The sequence below is a fragment of the Vulpes lagopus genome, chromosome 19, assembly GCF_018345385.1.
Source record: "Vulpes lagopus strain Blue_001 chromosome 19, ASM1834538v1, whole genome shotgun sequence".
NCBI lineage: Eukaryota > Metazoa > Chordata > Mammalia > Carnivora > Canidae > Vulpes > Vulpes lagopus.
Genome location: NC_054842.1, coordinates 46,718,065 through 46,735,320, shown reverse-complemented (window position 1 = coordinate 46,735,320; position 17,256 = coordinate 46,718,065). Strand labels below are relative to the sequence as shown.

The window sequence follows — 17,256 nt, the reverse complement described above, 5'->3', positions numbered from 1 at the left end:
GCCTGGTTTTGGCATCAGGGTAATGCTGACCTCATAGAATGTGTTTGGAGGCTTTCCTTTCTCTTCTCTGTTTTGGAGTAGTTTGAGGAAAATAGGTATTAACTCTTCTTAACCTTTTGTAAATTCTATCAAACATTTAATCTTTTAAAGGACAATCAAGTTCCATAACCCTTAAAACATTAAAATGAGGAAATGGAACTGAACTACTCTTAGTAAAAAGTGAGAAACACAAGCATATTATTTTGTCTCCCTAAATAAGCAAATTAGTCTTTTAGGTAATATTTTCTGAGTACCAGATATAAATCAGGCACTTTCTAGGCATAGGAAATAAAGCAATCAACAAGACAGACAAAAATCTGTGTGACCATGGATATAATACTACAGCAGGGTAGATAGACAATAGCTTTTTAGAAATGAATACAAAGACCAAAAGGTAGTAAACTTTCTATAAACACTAAAATTTCCAATTTTTTTTTGCAAATTTTAGCAAAAGCTATTTCCTTAAAATGTTCAAATGTAAAGAGGCCACAGCTGGCAATAACTCAACTGTTATTTTTCCTAGATATAATAAAATGCAAAAAAGACAGAAGTCCCTCCAGTCCTCAGCAATGTCCACTTTGCATGAACCCCAGGACCTCTAAAGGCACGCCTTTAGCTATGGTCCCAGCTGCAGCTTTCCTGTGTGCCAAGCCAACCATCGACCCATCCCTGAAAGTAAAGAGCCTGACTATTCTGGAAGACAGCAGTCCTATGTCCATCTCTCCTCAAGATTTCATGGCACCTTTTGGCTCCCTCACTTTGAATATGACAGATCAGTTTGGAAATGAAGCTAACATGGTCTGCAGCATCCAAAAGCCCTCAAAGACATCATCCATTGCATTCACTGAAGAAAATGACTATATTATGCTAAATACATCATTTTCAACATTTTTGGTGTGTAACATAGATTACAATCACATTCAGCAAGTGTGGCAAGTTCTGGCTTTGTACAGTGATACTCCTCTGATTCTAGAAAGGAGCCACTTGCTCACTGAAACACCACAACGCTGCTACAAATATAAACAGGTGGCTCCTAAACCTGACGACATCTTTACCGACATAGAGGCTGATCTCAAAATAGATCCCCCTTGGTTAATGCAAGACCAAATTTCCTTGCAGCTAAATAGAAATGCCACCACACTCCGTACAATGCACATCCAGTACTCCAGTGATGTTCAAGTCACTTTGCCAAGGGCAGAAATAAAGCCAGTGAAACACAAATGGACCATGATTTCCAGAGATAATACTACTAAGCTGGAACGCACTGTTTTGATCGGTGGGACTATTAGCCTAGAATGCCCAGCCCAAGGAGACCCTGCCCCACATTTAGAGTGGCTTCTGGCTGATGGGAGTAAAGTGAGAGCCCCTTATGTTAGTGAGGATGGACGGATCCTAATAGACAAAAGTGGAAAACTAGAACTTCAGATGGCTGATAGTTTTGACACAGGTATATACCACTGCATAAGTACCAATTATGATGATGCAGATATTCTCACCTATAGAATTACTGTGGTGGAGCCCTCCATAGAAGCCTATCATGAAAATGGGGCTCACTATACAGCTTTCATTGGTGAAACAGTTGACCTCCCGTGCCATTCTTCTGGTATCCCAGATGCCTCCGTTAGCTGGGTTCTTCCAGGAAACACTGTGCTTTATCAGTCCTCCAGAGACAAGCAAATTCTTAACAACGGCACACTGAGAATATTACAGATCACCCCCAAAAACCAAGGCTATTATTGTTGTGTAGCAGCCAATCCATCAGGGGTTGACTTTTTGATTAACCAAGTTTCAGTCAAAACAAAAGGGCAAAGCCCAGCAGAGCATAATGTGGAAACAGATGGATCTGGACTTGATGAGCCCAATCCCATCTCTCCTCTTAAGGACCCACCAGCTGTGCAACTCCCTACATCTGCTCCAGTGGGAGCTGAGACAGGAAAACAAGTCTTGAGCACAAGTAAAAAACACAACTATCGTGAGTCAATACACCGGCAGCGAGGAGATTCACCAAATAGACATTTTAGAGAATATAGGAGGCCTTTCCCTTCCTCTGCTCGCAGAATTGACCCACAACACTGGGCTGCGCTTTTGGAGAAAGCTAAAAAGAATACTATGCCAGAGAAGCAAGAAAATACTACGGCAAGGCCCCGTCCAGTAGTCACCCAGCTCCTGAAAATACCTGGTGAGGAAATAGACTCTTCAGGCATGCTCCCTCCAGATGAGGAATTTACGGTCCTGGCAACTAAGGCTCCTAGTGTCCTGTCAAGGACAGTGATTGCCAATTCCAGAGCAATACTTGATAGCCCTGTGACAAATATAACTGCTGTCACCGAAATATCTCCAGTTGTGGGTCCACCAATACTACCTCCTGAGAAACCAATGGATTTCACACTGTCTCCGATTAAAACCACAGCCATGTCAAAGAATATAAGCCTGACCTTATTAAACAAAATGCAAGGCACAAGCAATGAAAATTTATCCACTGTCCTTCCTCTACTACCTGAAGCAACGCAATTTCAGGAAGCTGACAACACTGGGAAGAAAAAAGAGCATTTACAGAGTACACTCCCAACAGCAGTGGGGACTATGGGCCAAGACGTCAATATCAAAATGCTAAGTAGTGCTAAAAGCAAAGCTGACATATTCTTAGGATCAGTAAATTCCACAAAGAGCCATCAGACATCTGTAACAGGAGTCAGTGATGCTAGGAGCAATCACCTCTATCCATACATTACTCAAAAGCTTAGCACCTCGGAGATACCTTCGGGTCCAGACACTGCTGCTCATTCTCAGTTACAGATGCCCAGAAATAGTACGACTAACATCCCACTACTATCCAGGCGCTTAGGAAGACGGAGGAAAATTTGGGGCAGGAGTCGAATTATCAGCCCATATAGAATTCCAATTCTTCGACAGCATAGATATGGCTTTGTGAGACCAACATCCAGAGTTTCTTTTGAAGAAAGCACTACTTCATTTTCAGCCACAGAGGTCAATGTGGTGTGCCCATCCTGTTCTCCCAGGGAAAGGCTCACCACTGCTACAGCAGCATTGTCTTTTCCAAGTTCTTCCCCCATGATGCTCACCAAAGCTGAAATTGCCAAAGTCACAGAAGAAGAGTCTACAACTCTAGTCCAGAATCCATCATTACTATTTGAGAACAAACCAAATGTAAATATTGAGAAAACAATACCCACAATAAAATATTTCAGTGCTGAAAGTACCCAAGTGCTTCCAACCGATGCAGTTATGACCGATGCCCCCAAATCCTTACCTTTGGAAAAAATGCATATAACAAATAATGGTTACCGAAGTATGTCTAGTGTCAATGAAGTTATAAGAGAGTCAATGATTGTATCACCACTTCCAGGTCCTACCATCAAGCCATCTATGTCTACTACTACAGCCACTACAAGATTTTTGCGAAGGAAAATTCCCTGGCAGAAAATCTTTGTAAATAACCATGTCCAAAAAGAGAGGTTAAAGAATCAGCATCATTTTAGCTTACCAAAAGCCACAGCGCTTCCTAAAACATCTCCTGCTTCACCCACAGATAAAGTTTTCCCTTTCCATTTCACAACACTCTCAGCAAGTGTGATGCAAATTCCATCTATAACATCAGCTACAGCTTACCAAAATATCACTGAAACACACAGTTCTAGAAGTCTCCCAACAATGAAAAAGCTGCCCTTTCTACCAGTTTACCCTACACCTCCTAGTATCTCAAGCAAAGAATCAAGCACCAATTTTATATCAAGGCAGACATCCAGGCTGACAGTTCCTGCTGCTACCCCTACATCAGTCATTATCCATAAAACCCAAATAGCCAGACCCAGCATGCAAAAAGCACAAAGGAAAAAGGAGCCTCAGAAGAACAGGAATGAGCCACACTCTTCTCCCAGTCAGAGTTCTGGCTTCACTGCGTTGACTACTATGACACCTCCTGACCTAACTGCAGCTGAAACTTCAACCAAGCCCAGTATCTTTGCTGTCACTCATTCTCCCTTAGAAAACACGAACCACATTTCAAGCACAATGGGTCTTTATCCAAGAACACTTACTCTGACAGACATAATTGAAGAATTACCCAAAGAGAATACTCAGACTTTGAAGAGCAGAATGGTTTCTGGAATCACTTTGTCCAGCAAACTACACACCACAACTAGGAACACAATCATTAGACACTCAACCATGCCACCATTCGTGAGTAGCAGTGCTGCTCCAATGCCAATTCCCATCTCCCATCCCTTGAGTAATCAAAGCGCAGTCACAGACAACACGGCAACTCCTGTTTTTAGGATGATGACAAATACAATGGTGAAGCCACGTGAACACTCTAGGCACAATGCTAGTCCACAGCAATTAGCAGCAGAGGTTGCAGCATCTCCCAAAGTTCTCCCAAATGTCAAGGTTACAATCGGAACCACCCACTTTATCTACTCCCGTCTGTTTCATTCTACTTCCACGCCAGCACTAATAACAGTTACGCCACAGAATTCTAAACTGACTTCCTCTCCCTGGTCAGAAAACCACGTCTGGCACAAGTCATATCCAGAAATTGCTGAAAAAGGCAAAAAGCCAGTAGAGAGCATATTGCCCACTCCAGGCTTGCCAGAGGACACCACTCATGCTTCAAATTGGGAAATACAGAAGACTGCAAAGAGAAATGGCTTTGATAAGACACCAGATCAAAAAATAACAACTTCTGAACTCCTTCCCTTTGATTCTTTGTCTAGGAATATATTTGAAAGGCCCAGAATAGTTGGAGGAAAAGCGGCAAGTTTTACTGTTTCGGCTAACTCAGATGCCTTTCTTCCTTGTGAGGCTGTTGGAAATCCCCTGCCCACCATCCGCTGGACTAAAGTCTCATCAGGTATCTGAAAATGTTTCTCTTTCCACTTCGTCTTCTGTAGTCATAAAACAAGGAAAAGATTGCGTTATATTTCAAGGTTACACATCCAAAGAGTCAACACCCATTTCATGATCTCTCCAGAATATAGAAACGATTGACATCCTCGTTTGACATTTGCTGCAAAAGTTTTTGCTCATTAGAAGTTCTTCAAAGATGTTAATTAAGAATATTTTTTGTAATGCTTTGAAGGCAGATACAGAGAAATGGCAGTTGAAAAAGAGAAGGGTCCATAGTGTTGAACCATATGGCTTGTAAATTAAAATTATGGAAATAAAAATCTTCCAGGAATAATTTTAACACCCTTAACTCTAAGTGTCCTAATTTTAATTTTAAACATATCTACTTTCAGTAACCTAACAGCAGCCCCCAAAGCTTTCCTCTTGAGATAACCCCTTGAGCAATTTGTTTTCTGTTTAAACTTTGAGAACCTATGACTATAAATTTCTTTCTTCTTATCAGGATTCGATATATCTGAAAGGAAACAGAATAGCAGATTCCAGGTGCTCCCCAACGGCACCCTGTCCATACAGAGCGTGGACGTTCAGGACCGCGGACAGTACCTGTGCTCTGCATCCAATCCACTCGGCACTGACCGCCTTCACGTCACATTGTCTGTGGTCTCCTATCCCCCCAGAATCCTGGAGAGACGCACCAAAGAGATCACAGTCCACTCTGGAAGCACTGTGGAGCTGAAGTGCAGAGCTGAAGGTAGACCAAGTCCTACAATTTCCTGGGTTCTCGCAAACCAAACAGTGGTTTCGGAATCCTCTGAGGGGAATAGGCAGGCCCTGGTGACCTCTGACGGAACGTTGGTCCTCCACAATCTCAGCATTTATGACCGAGGCTTTTACAAATGCATGGCCAGCAACTCAGCGGGCCAGGACTCACTGCTGGTCAAAATACAAGTCATTGCAGCCCCACCTGTTATTCTAGAGCAAAAGAGGCAAGTCATTGTAGGGACTTGGGGTGAAAGTTTGAAATTGCCCTGTACTGCCAAAGGAACGCCTCAGCCCAGTGTTCATTGGGTCCTCTCTGATGGCACTGAAGTGAGGCCACTGCAGTCTATAAATCCCAAGTTGCTGTTATTTCCAAATGGGACTCTGCATTTAAGAAGTGTAGCCTCGTCAGACAGGGGCACTTACGAATGCATCGCTACCAGCTCCACTGGCTCAGAGAGAAGAGTGGTAATTCTTACAGTGGAAGAGCGAGAAACCATCCCCAGGATAGAATTTGCATCTCAGAAGTGGACGGAGGTGAATTTTGGGGACAAATTACTACTGAACTGCTCAGCCATTGGGGAACCCAAACCCAAAATAATCTGGAGGCTACCATCCAAGGCTGTTGTTGACCAGTGGCACAGGTAAACCATACCTTTGTGTTGAGATTGTCTTCTTTATCTATTTAGTGTTATAATTTCTGAAATGGAAAAAGTGATACTGCGAGGCTAGCAGCAGATTTGGAGAGCTCACAGACTCTGCAGGTACAAGCAACTTTCTAAAGAGACCTAATCCTTTCAAGGTTAATATATAAAAATGAAGCTTCTTACATGCTTAACTCTAAGGGCCAGCTATTCAATTCTTACTGAATTTACATAGTGAAATGCAAATTAACAATTTCATTGGCTCTCATACTTGTGGCAGTTTTAAAATGGTAGCTGTGTAAAGGTATCTAATTTCTCTAAAAAGAGGAGGGACTTTCTAATGCGATCAAGGTTTTGTGTGATTTTGAATACAATTTCCACTACCCAGGTAACAGCCACAATGCAAGAAGTAGAGAAGGCATTACCGATGTGATGTGAATAACAAAGTTCAAAATTTAGGGTGTTAAGGAAAAGTTCTAAAACATTTGCTGGATTTAGTTAAGTCAATTTTGGAAAATGAAAATCTTTTTATCAAGCGGCATGAAAAAAAATTTTAAATGTCTTTAAAATTTTAACCCAAAGGAAGTTGGGAGAGTGTTCTAAAACATTATTAGTATCTCAGAATAAACCTTTATCAAGTAGCCCAACAGATCCTTCAGCAGTAAACAGCAAGGAAATTAAGTAATTCTTTATATTTTGTTTTCGGGAAGTATTTATGGGACACAGATTGTTCAAATTGTGGAAGCAGCAGCAGAGTGTGTAAAGATTACAGATGGGGTGCCTAGGTGGCTTGGTCAGTTGAGCCTGACTCTTGATTTCTGCTCGTTGTCAGGGTCTTGGGGTCCCCTGCCTCAGGCTCTGCACTCAGTGGGGAGTCTGCTTGAGGTTCTCTCTCTGCCTCTCCCCCCCAACTTGTGCACTCTCTCAAATAAGTCTTAAAAAATAAAGATCACAGATGCTACCATGGGCCCACCAGAGGTACTGGCATTTTTTTTCTTTTATAATGAAATTCAACTCTTTTGCTAACTGAACACCTCCATTATTATTTTGCCACTGACCTCAAAAAAGCGACAATATTCTTTACTTAGAAGCTTTACATGTAGCAACTAATAAAAGGGGCAATTTATTGCAAGAAGAAAAAAAAAAAGCCCTTACTGTTTCTACTTTTTAGCTTCTAAAGTTTCAATTTTAGGTTCTAAAAATGAGAAAACACCCATTATAGCTATGTTTATCTGAGTCTACTCCACCATGACCAAAATAAGCAAAACCCTTTTACCTTCTTTAAAGCCAACTTGTCATCTGAACCAAAAAGCATTTTCTGGGTTTTTAGATGGTCTCAGACTCAGGGCATCACCAGCCTATCTCCAGTACTTTTGACATGTATGACCTATGTTTCAGCACAGAATGGTTTCCTTTTCTTCAGAACCTTGCTCTTCATGATCTAAGAGCTCGTTACAAGAACAGAACCACAGGTCCCCCCCTAGACTTGCTGAATCAGAATCTGCACTTTAAAAAAGATACCTAGATGAATTACATGCTCAATAAAGTCTGAGAAGCATTGCTTTAGAAGGACTACAGATGCTTCCTGGCGCATTAATCTTCATAAAGACCTCTATTTCTCATACTACGGGAACACTGTGCTTTGAAAAGTACATCTTCTTTTAAAAATATTACTTTATAAAAAGAAACAGCGATGGTATCTTCTTATACATTACAACTGCCACATGAATCAGAATTTGGGGCAGGACAAGGTCACTCTAAATCAATGGTTTTCAAAGGATGCAGGCCCCCTGCCAGTAGCATCAGCATTGCCTGAGAACTTGGTGAGTCAGAAACTGATTTTTTTTTTTTTAACAAGCAATCCTTGTTCTTAAAAGCCTTCCAGGTCATTTTATTGCCTGCTAACATTTGGGACTAATCCTCAAACTTTACTGTTCATAAGAGTCACGGTCACCTGGGACATCTGTTACTCACTGGGTTCCCAGATCCTTGGCCAGATCCAGTGAATCAGAATCTCTGAAAAGTGAAGCCAGGAAATATGCATTTTAAATCAGGCAGGCAGCATGTGATTCTGATGCAGAGTATGAAAGAATTGTTTCTGAAAGCCAAGATTGAGAGCAGTGGTTCTGAGTTGGCTGCACACAGAAATTACTGGGAAACTGAGAATCCTGATGCTTAGGCCACACTCCACACCGATTAAGTCAAATTCTGGAGGTAGGACTCATTTTATACTCTGTAAATGATTTTTCTATACGTGTCAAAGTTGGAGAATCAGCCTTTTATAAAGCATTGGGAAAGAACGTCGGGTGGTAGAGTAGCATGGTGAAATGATAGAGGAGTTTGAGAACCAGCGCTGTGACCTGAAGCAAGTTACTAAGGCTACCTAAAAATCTATATATACTCAGGCTCTCCAAATAAAGTATTTCTGGCTGTATAGTGGGGAACCACTTAAAGATTTAAAAATAACAGTACCTTTTGCAATGTACTGCAGTGTTCTCTATACTTCTTGTTTGCTGAAATATGAAAAGTGACTTGGGCTGTTTGACTCGGTTCGCGGCTATGCCACAAAAGGTTGCCCACACTTCCCAGTTTCACCCACCTCCTTAGCACATTGCCAAAAAAAAACTTAGAAGAAAAAGGTATATAGACGTTCTCGATCCCGTTTTTAGCACCAATTCCATCTCCACTGGTCTTTCGGAAAAGCTAAATTTGGTTTTATTAGGAAAGCCGTGCCATCTGGTGGCCCACTGTGGTAATGGCATGTTGCGCAATAACTTCAGGGAGGAAAACCAGTGTTGAACACGGTTCCACAAAAGCAGAGACGAGCCACTTTCCGGCGGCCCCACAACGATGCAACGGCAGGCTTCTCAGCAGAAAGAAAATTGGCATTTTCTCTCTTCATCGCAAAGGAGAACTTACTTTATAGTCAAATAACTTCAATTTTTTTTTTTTTTTTGCTAATCTATTTGAAAAATATGATCTGGCATCTTCTCTGAGCCAAGTAGGCATGAAAGTTCTTTACTGACCTATCACAGAACAATCATTCGATATGTAAAATGGTCAAGGAAGTCCTGTGTCTAAGGCATCCCATATTTCTAGCAGTCGCAGCGTTTTTATCTTTCAAATCAACTTTGTAAAGGAGTCTCATTTCAACTGTTCAGTTAGATAATTTTCTCTCTCAGGAAATGGCTTAGGAGGCCGTAAATAAGCTAGCACGGATTTTAATTTTATTGCAACATTTTAAAGAAAATGTCCAGAAAGCTAATCCTATGTGGGGGCACCTGGGTGGCTCAGCAGTTGAGCATCTGCCTTTGGCTCCGGTCGTGACCCCGGGGTCCTGGGATCGAGTCCCACATCTGCTCCCCACAGGGAGCCTGCTTCTCCCTCTGCCTAGGTCTCTGCCCCCTCTTCTCTCTCTCTCATGAATAGATAAAACCTTTAAAAAAAAGTTAATACTATGGAAATAAGGACAACTCTCCTCACCCCTCGCTAATAGCTGCACACTCCAATCTGTCTCTTCTCCCCTTAGGATGGGCAGCCGCATCCATGTCTACCCAAATGGATCCTTGTTTATTGGATCGATCACAGAAAAAGACGGAGGAGACTACTTGTGTGTGGCCAGAAACAGAATGGGGGACGATCTGATACTGATGCACGTGAGCCTACGGCTGAAACCGGCCAAAATTGATCACAAGCAACATTTTAAAAAGCAAGTATTTCATGGGAAAGATTTCCAAGTGGACTGCGAGGCTTCTGGCTCCCCAGTGCCTGAGATATCTTGGAGTTTGCCTGACGGGACGATGATCAACAATGCAATGCAAGCCGATGACAGTGGCCGCGGGCCCAGGAGGTATACCCTTTTTGACAATGGAACCTTGTACTTCAACAAAGTTGGGATTGCGGAGGAAGGAGATTACACCTGCTACGCCCAGAACACTCTGGGGAAGGATGAAATGAAGGTCCACCTGACAGTGATCACAGCGGCCCCACGGATCAGGCAAGGTTACAAGACCAACACGAGAATCAAAGCTGGAGACACAGTTGTCCTTGACTGTGAGGTTGTTGGTGAACCCAAACCAAAGATATTTTGGTTGCTGCCTTCTCATGACATGATTTCATTCTCTAAAGACAGGTACACGTTTCATGCCAACGGGTCTTTGTCCATCCACAAGGTGAAACTGCTCGATTCCGGGGAGTATGTATGTGTGGCCCGAAATCCCAGTGGGGATGACACCAAAATGTACAAACTGGATGTTGTCTCCAAACCTCCATTAATTAACGGTCTGTACACAAACAAGACGGTCATTAAAGCCACAGCCGTGAGGCATTCCAAAAAACACTTTGACTGCAGGGCCGAAGGAACACCGGCTCCTCAAATCATGTGGATCATGCCAGACAATATTTTCCTCACAGCCCCCTACTATGGGAGCAGAATCACAGTCCATAAGAACGGAACCTTGGAAATTAGGAACGTGAGGTTTTCAGATTCAGCAGATTTTATCTGTGTGGCTCGGAACGAAGGAGGCGAGAGCGTGCTGGTGGTACAGTTACAAGTACTGGAGATGCTAAGACGACCAACATTCAGAAATCCATTTAATGAAAAAATTGTTGCCCGGCTTGGGAAGTCCACAGCATTGAACTGTTCTGTTGATGGAAACCCACCACCCGAAATAATCTGGATTTTACCAAATGGCACAAGATTTCCCAACGAACCACAAATTTCTCAGTATATGATAGCAAACAATGGGTCTTTTATCATTGCCAAGACCACTCGGGATGATGCTGGAAAATACCGGTGTGCAGCAAGAAATAAAGTTGGCTACATTGAAAAATTAATTGTGCTAGAAATTGGCCAGAAGCCGGTTATTCTTACTTATGCACTAGGAACAGTGTACTGTATCAGTGGAGACTCTCTCTCACTGCACTGTGTGTCTGATGGGAGCCCTAAGCCGAACATCAAATGGACTACACCAAGCGGGTATATAATAGATAGGCCTCAAAGTAGTGAGAAGTACACACTGCATGAAAATGGGACCTTAGTCATTAAAGAAGCAACAGCCTATGACAGGGGAAACTATATTTGTACGGCTCAAAATAGCGTCGGCCACGCACTGATTACTGTCCCAGTAATGGTTGTAGCCTACCCACCCCGAATTACAAATCGCCTACCCAGGAGCATTCTCACAAGGACAGGAGCCGCCGTTCAGCTCCGGTGTATGGCCCTGGGAATCCCCAAGCCAGAAATCACATGGGAGAGGCCAGACCACTCCTCGCTCTCCATGCCAAATAAGAGTGGGGGGGCTCGGGGACCTGAGCCTTTTCACCCCCGTGGTACCCTCATCATTCAGAATCCCCAAACTTCAGATTCTGGGATCTACAAATGCACAGCAAGGAACTCACTTGGTAGCGATTATGCAACAACTTACGTTCAGGTGATCTGACATGAAATAAAATCGAACAAAGTCAACATCTGGACAGAGTTTATTTTTTGGAAGAAGTTTAATCAAAGGCAGCCAGAGGCATGTAAATGAATTTGAGTACATTTACAATATTAAATTTATCATGGACATGCAAAAAAAAAAAAAAAGACTTGTAAATAAATGCAATATGACTGATAATGATTTTGTTAATTGATCTCCAAACAAACTTTTAACTTAAGGCACTTTTATTTTGCCAACAAAGAACAATGAACATTAAGGTAAAACTGTCCACCATAAAATGACAAATGGCGAATGTATCTGAATTCTTAAGAATGGACTTTTTTCTTTCACTAACAGTTGCCTAGTGTCCAACTTCTATCAATGTTACAAGCATGGCACTTCTTGAGAAGAGAGACAATGGAAAAGATTAAATTTGCAGTCTTGATTGTAAATTTACCATTCTGACGTATAGATATTCTGTGGCTGGTTTAGAAATATTTTAGTAAAACCTAGAGAAAGTAGGTTCTGAATGGTTTTCATTTTTGTTCCCTATTTTGTGTACACTGAAAATTTTCATTGATGTGGAATACAAAAATGTTTTAATCCCTACATTTAAAATAAATGCAGGCTAACTTTTCCACGTGTAAAAAGCAACTTAACACCTACACGTCATTAAAAGTGAAAAGGGGGTTGCTTACTTTGCTACCGAAACTCATTAAAAAGCCTCAAAAATACAATGAAACTTCTTTATCATTTCAAAATCTAACACAGCCCTCTTTGCTTTGGAGCTCTTTATAAGGAAAATATTCTGAGGAGGAACCACTGCTTTATGAACATGTTATTTCATTAAGTGATACTCCTTTATGGGAGAGGAAAAGGGGAAAATCCAGATCTGATATACAAATACATATGATGAAGTTTCATTGTACTTAAAATTTGATAAAACCTACACAAAATGTTGCTTTTTTGTAATTCAATGTGAATTGATTTGGGGGGATATTATGATTCATCTTTTCTAATTCTGGAGGTTGGGAGGTTCCAGTGTAACGTATCCAGAATTTATTCAATTATTTGCCAGTTATTTAAAGTGGAGAAAAAAAGAACATGCCATAGGTCTTGCTCAGATATCTCAGCACACAAAACAGAACTATATTAGCCCCTGCTGATGATTTCAGACATAGGGGAGCTTACTTCATTGTGTTGTCATCACACCAACTTTCAGATGACTCCACCTGAGAGGTGACCTGACTGCTCCTATCTCTGACGCTGGTACCCTATGGCCACAGGAGGTCGAAGGATACTCATTCTCACTGTGGTCTCCTCCTGTTTCTGGGCCAAGAGGAGTAAATAAAAATGACAAATGGAAGTTATTAGGAATCAGACTAGAGTGTAAACTGGTATGTCTAAGGGACTCTGATTGCCCAATTACATTCAATTTCCAAGTCTTATTTTTAAGGGGAAGGGAGGTCACCATCTTATCCTAGGATAACTTCCTATTTTACAGAGTAAACTACCAGTTTCTGTCAAAGGATAGGGCTTTCCCTGGTGATCATTTTAATGCAAATTAATGCACTTGCTAAGAAAGAAACTTCTAAGGATGTGGGATTTACGCGGAAGGAAATATGCTAAATAAAACTAGCTTAAAAATTCCAGTTCTCTTTATAACGCACAGGGGTAAGCCAGTCCTAGGTTTTTCCTCAACTTTCCATAGAATCTGAATTATGGGGCCTTACCATGACTTAGCTTTGTCACCTGAAAAGAAAAGGACACAACAAGAAAAAAAAGGTATACCCCACAGCTTTCATGTGCAAAATGATCATTAATAAATTAATTTCACTAACTTATGCAAAATATAAAGTGCATACGAATGCTATGCAATTATAACACTCATTCTTGAAACAATATTACTGCTGTTTGCGATGCTGAGCTATAAAAATATACGGTTCAAACTGAAAACTGGCATTTTAAATACCAATAATTCTTGAAAAGGAAACCAGGACGGGACAGGACTCACTCACTAGGCACAACATTCATATTTCGGTTGTTTTGCCAAGGCAATCATTATATGGATATATTACTTGGAAGAAAAATAACTTCATGGACTCTAAAGTATGATTCTCAAGAGGAAAAACCCAAAACCTGATATACAAAAACCAGCTGAAATGTAAAGATTTGTCTTCTGAAAGCAGATAGAGTATGTTAATTTAGTGAAAAAGAATGGTCTTTAATGTTTTGGCAAAGTCTTGTCCAGCCCAGAGTAAACATGAAATGAGCAGGCTGGAGTGAAAGATTTCACAGTGTACAAAGCAGTTCACATGGATGTTGCCACAGCAAAGTAAGCGGACATGTATCTGAGGTCATTTGCATGAGTCAAACTTTGCAATGAGTAACTCACCTAGGAAGATATAAATTATTTATATAATGATTTGCAAAAGAAATGATCTCAGGTTGTACTAGCTACATTTTAGAAAAGTAGTTCTACGTGGTTTTGCTCATTATAGACAAATCTATTCACAGTCTGCTCAACTACATTACATGTAAAATCATATGGCAAAAGAAAAAAGAAAATGAGTTAACACAAAACATGGGAAAATATCCCCCACATGTTTTAAAATGCCCTGCAATTTTCACATTCAAAATTTTATGCATCTAAATCTAAAAAAATATTATATGGAATACTCTTAAGTTACACAAACGGATAATAATTTACTGTATTTTTCTTTTTTACTCTAATAGGAGCAAATTACCACATACTTGAACAAAGTTAAAATAGTTACTATTTCTTTATAATAAATTTGATGTATAATTTACTTGTGCTTTTTGCACCAATTTATAAATACAGTATATGCAATACACAACCAAGACTGACACCAACATTAATAATTAAATTCAAAATAGCAAATACTTACCATACAAAATAAACAGCACATACATCTTTAGGAAAACCAGAGCCTTCTGGACTCGGGGGCCAGATTCTCTGGAGACCACGTCCAGTGTGAGCGCTGCAGAGTCTCAGGCCAGATGCAAGATTGTTTTTTTTTCTCTAGTTGGCATAAGGTTCAGGAGAACCAAGAGTCTGTTTTGCCAAATCTGGCAATAAATAATCAGAACAATTCCACGGTGGTTCGTTCGGGCCTTTAGAATGTACACGTTGGACCTTCACAAAGACTCTGGTCGATGCTCTTGCCACTGAAAGCAAATTCGAGTACGGCTACTTCTAAGAGGCTTCCACATATCTGAGGGTGGCTCTCATAGAAGCCTTGGTTTAAGTTCTTGGTCTAAGAAGTTTAAGTACTAAGCAACAATCTGTTTCAGCACCTTTTGACCACAACGAAAGCAAAGAAAAATCCCTACATAAATAAGAACAAAGTTTATAAAGTGCTTATGAAATTACAAACATTTCAAATTAGAGCAATGCAAATACATGTCCATTTCACCATCAAAGGTGAAAGCAGAATAAATGGGTTCCTCCCCCGTCAAGATCTGACATGCCTTTCGAAATCAGTAGTTTGGTCCAGCACGGTTTGGAGTGGGGGGGTGGGGGTGGGAAACAACAAACTTCATCATTAATGAATACATAAATATTTTCAATCTGCCTTAATTCATTCTTTCTAGGAGATTCAAAAAAAAGCACCAATTTCAAAAGATCTGGTACCACGCTCTTCCTGGAGTAGGCCCACATGATCCACATTTTTATACCTACTTCAAAGCTGAACTTAAAAAAAAAAAAAAAAAAAAAACACAACCCTAAACCACACCTCCTCCTTTTTCTTTTTGTTTAAATACCTCTAAGTGAAATGTAGCACAAAATATAGGAAAACTTCAAAGAAAGGAAAGAACAAAGGGACACCTCTAAAAGATGACTGATGCGTTAAATTTGATTTTCTATTTTTCAGTGCAAACATAAAACTTTCTGTCGTGTCCTCTTCCAGATTCAGAAGTGTGATGGATGCCCATAGGGAGTCACTCCTTGCTGTGGCTGGTTACCTGATGAGAAAAATAAATTCAAATAAAATTGCAGAGGCAAAATTGTGCCACAGATAGACGCTACCCCCTCGACGCTGCTCTCAGTACCAGCCTCAAGCACAGGGGAACAGAGAGACTGGCCAGGGAGAGCGAGCTAGCCCAGAGCACGGAGGGGTGAGGTCTAAGTACCGTAACTGAATTCATTCCACAGAGACACCAGCTCTACATCAGAGTCCTACACCTGCCAGCACAAAGCCTTGGAAGAGCAACTGGCCCATCTGAAGTCACCGTCTCTAAACTCAGGAGCCACCCAATACTGACCTACAAGAGGACCCTAAGTAACCGTAACACGTTGAAAGTTCCCAAAACTTCTATAGAAGCAGATCGGAGATTTTAACACAGGCACTGTAAAAAGTGAGAGAGTGGTGCCGTGAAATGGGATAATTTTTTTTGCAAATGGCCATTAGATATGTAAGAGAGACGCGTGTGAGAGTGGCTATGTGTGTTGACTCAGGTGTGTGCCTACACATTTGTGCACACGCACGCACACACACACACAGAAAAAATAAAGACCAACAGGCACAAAAAAATGACAGCGACTTAGAAATACCTACTGCTTCCACAACTCTGGGAGGCTATGCAAACCCAGAAGCTCCTTCACATGGGTTAGGACACAGAAGGAGACCTCTGGAGTTGTGCATGGGCGGCTCAATGTCGTGGCCAATATTCAACAAATGGGGGCTGGCGTAACTGCTAATATAAAGGGAGCAGAATATATTGTGGTTAAGAGGCAGGCCCTGGAGGGGGACCATCTGAATTCAGGTCCTAGCTCTGCCCTTTACTTTCGGCTGAGTGACCCTGGGCAAATGAGTCTGAGTCCCTGTTCTTTAGCTGTTTCTCATCTAGAATATGGGAAGAGTGATACCTATGTGTGGGGCAGCTGAGGAATTAAGTACATTAATATACGTAAAGTCACAGTGCCTGGGGGTCCTAGGAAGTGTTCCATAAATGATGGATTAAAAAAAAAAACAACTGGATATCATGAGCTCTGGGAACCATAAGAGTAGATACACCCTCAAAATAGGTGCCAGTGCATAAAAGTCATAGGTTCTTTTTTTTTTTTAATTTTTATTTATTTATGATAGTCACACAGAGAGAGAGAGGCAGAGACACAGGCAGAGGGAGACACAGGCTCCATGCACCGGGAGCCCGATGTGGGATTCGATCCCGGGTCTCCAGGATCGCGCCCTGGGCCAAAGGCAGGCGCCAAACCGCTGTGCCACCCAGGGATCCCCATAGGTTCTTATTTCTAAACACTAGGAAAAAAAAAATCTAAGATATAGGCATGTTGTCTCTGCCTTAAAATTATATTCTCTATTTAAATAGAGAATTATATTCTCTATTTAGCTATGTGGAAATATAAACTCTTGAATAAAACAATGAAATTTTAACCACACATTTAATAGACCACACCTATAAAGCAACAGCTGGAGAAGACGACCAATCAATGTATATGATTTAACAAATTAAATGAGGCTAAAAGAGGGAAATATTTTTAAAGG

General features: G+C 41.1%; 2 protein-coding genes across 2 annotated transcripts in view; one reads left to right on the top strand and one right to left on the bottom strand.

The window, feature by feature from the left end:
- Positions 1 to 11,909, top strand: part of IGSF10 (immunoglobulin superfamily member 10) — a 55,783-nt gene extending 43,874 nt beyond the window's left edge. The window contains exons 4-6 of the mRNA XM_041734038.1: positions 563 to 4,909; positions 5,408 to 6,308; positions 9,838 to 11,909. Of these exons, the coding sequence (XP_041589972.1) occupies positions 563 to 4,909; positions 5,408 to 6,308; positions 9,838 to 11,749 (7,160 nt within the window). The 3' untranslated portion in view covers positions 11,750 to 11,909. The remainder of the gene's footprint in view (positions 1 to 562; positions 4,910 to 5,407; positions 6,309 to 9,837) is intronic.
- Positions 11,789 to 17,256, bottom strand: part of MED12L (mediator complex subunit 12L) — a 325,697-nt gene continuing 320,229 nt past the window's right edge. Inside the window, exon 45 of the mRNA XM_041734039.1 lies at positions 11,789 to 15,715. Within this exon, the coding sequence (XP_041589973.1) occupies positions 15,663 to 15,715 (53 nt within the window). The 3' untranslated portion in view covers positions 11,789 to 15,662. The remainder of the gene's footprint in view (positions 15,716 to 17,256) is intronic.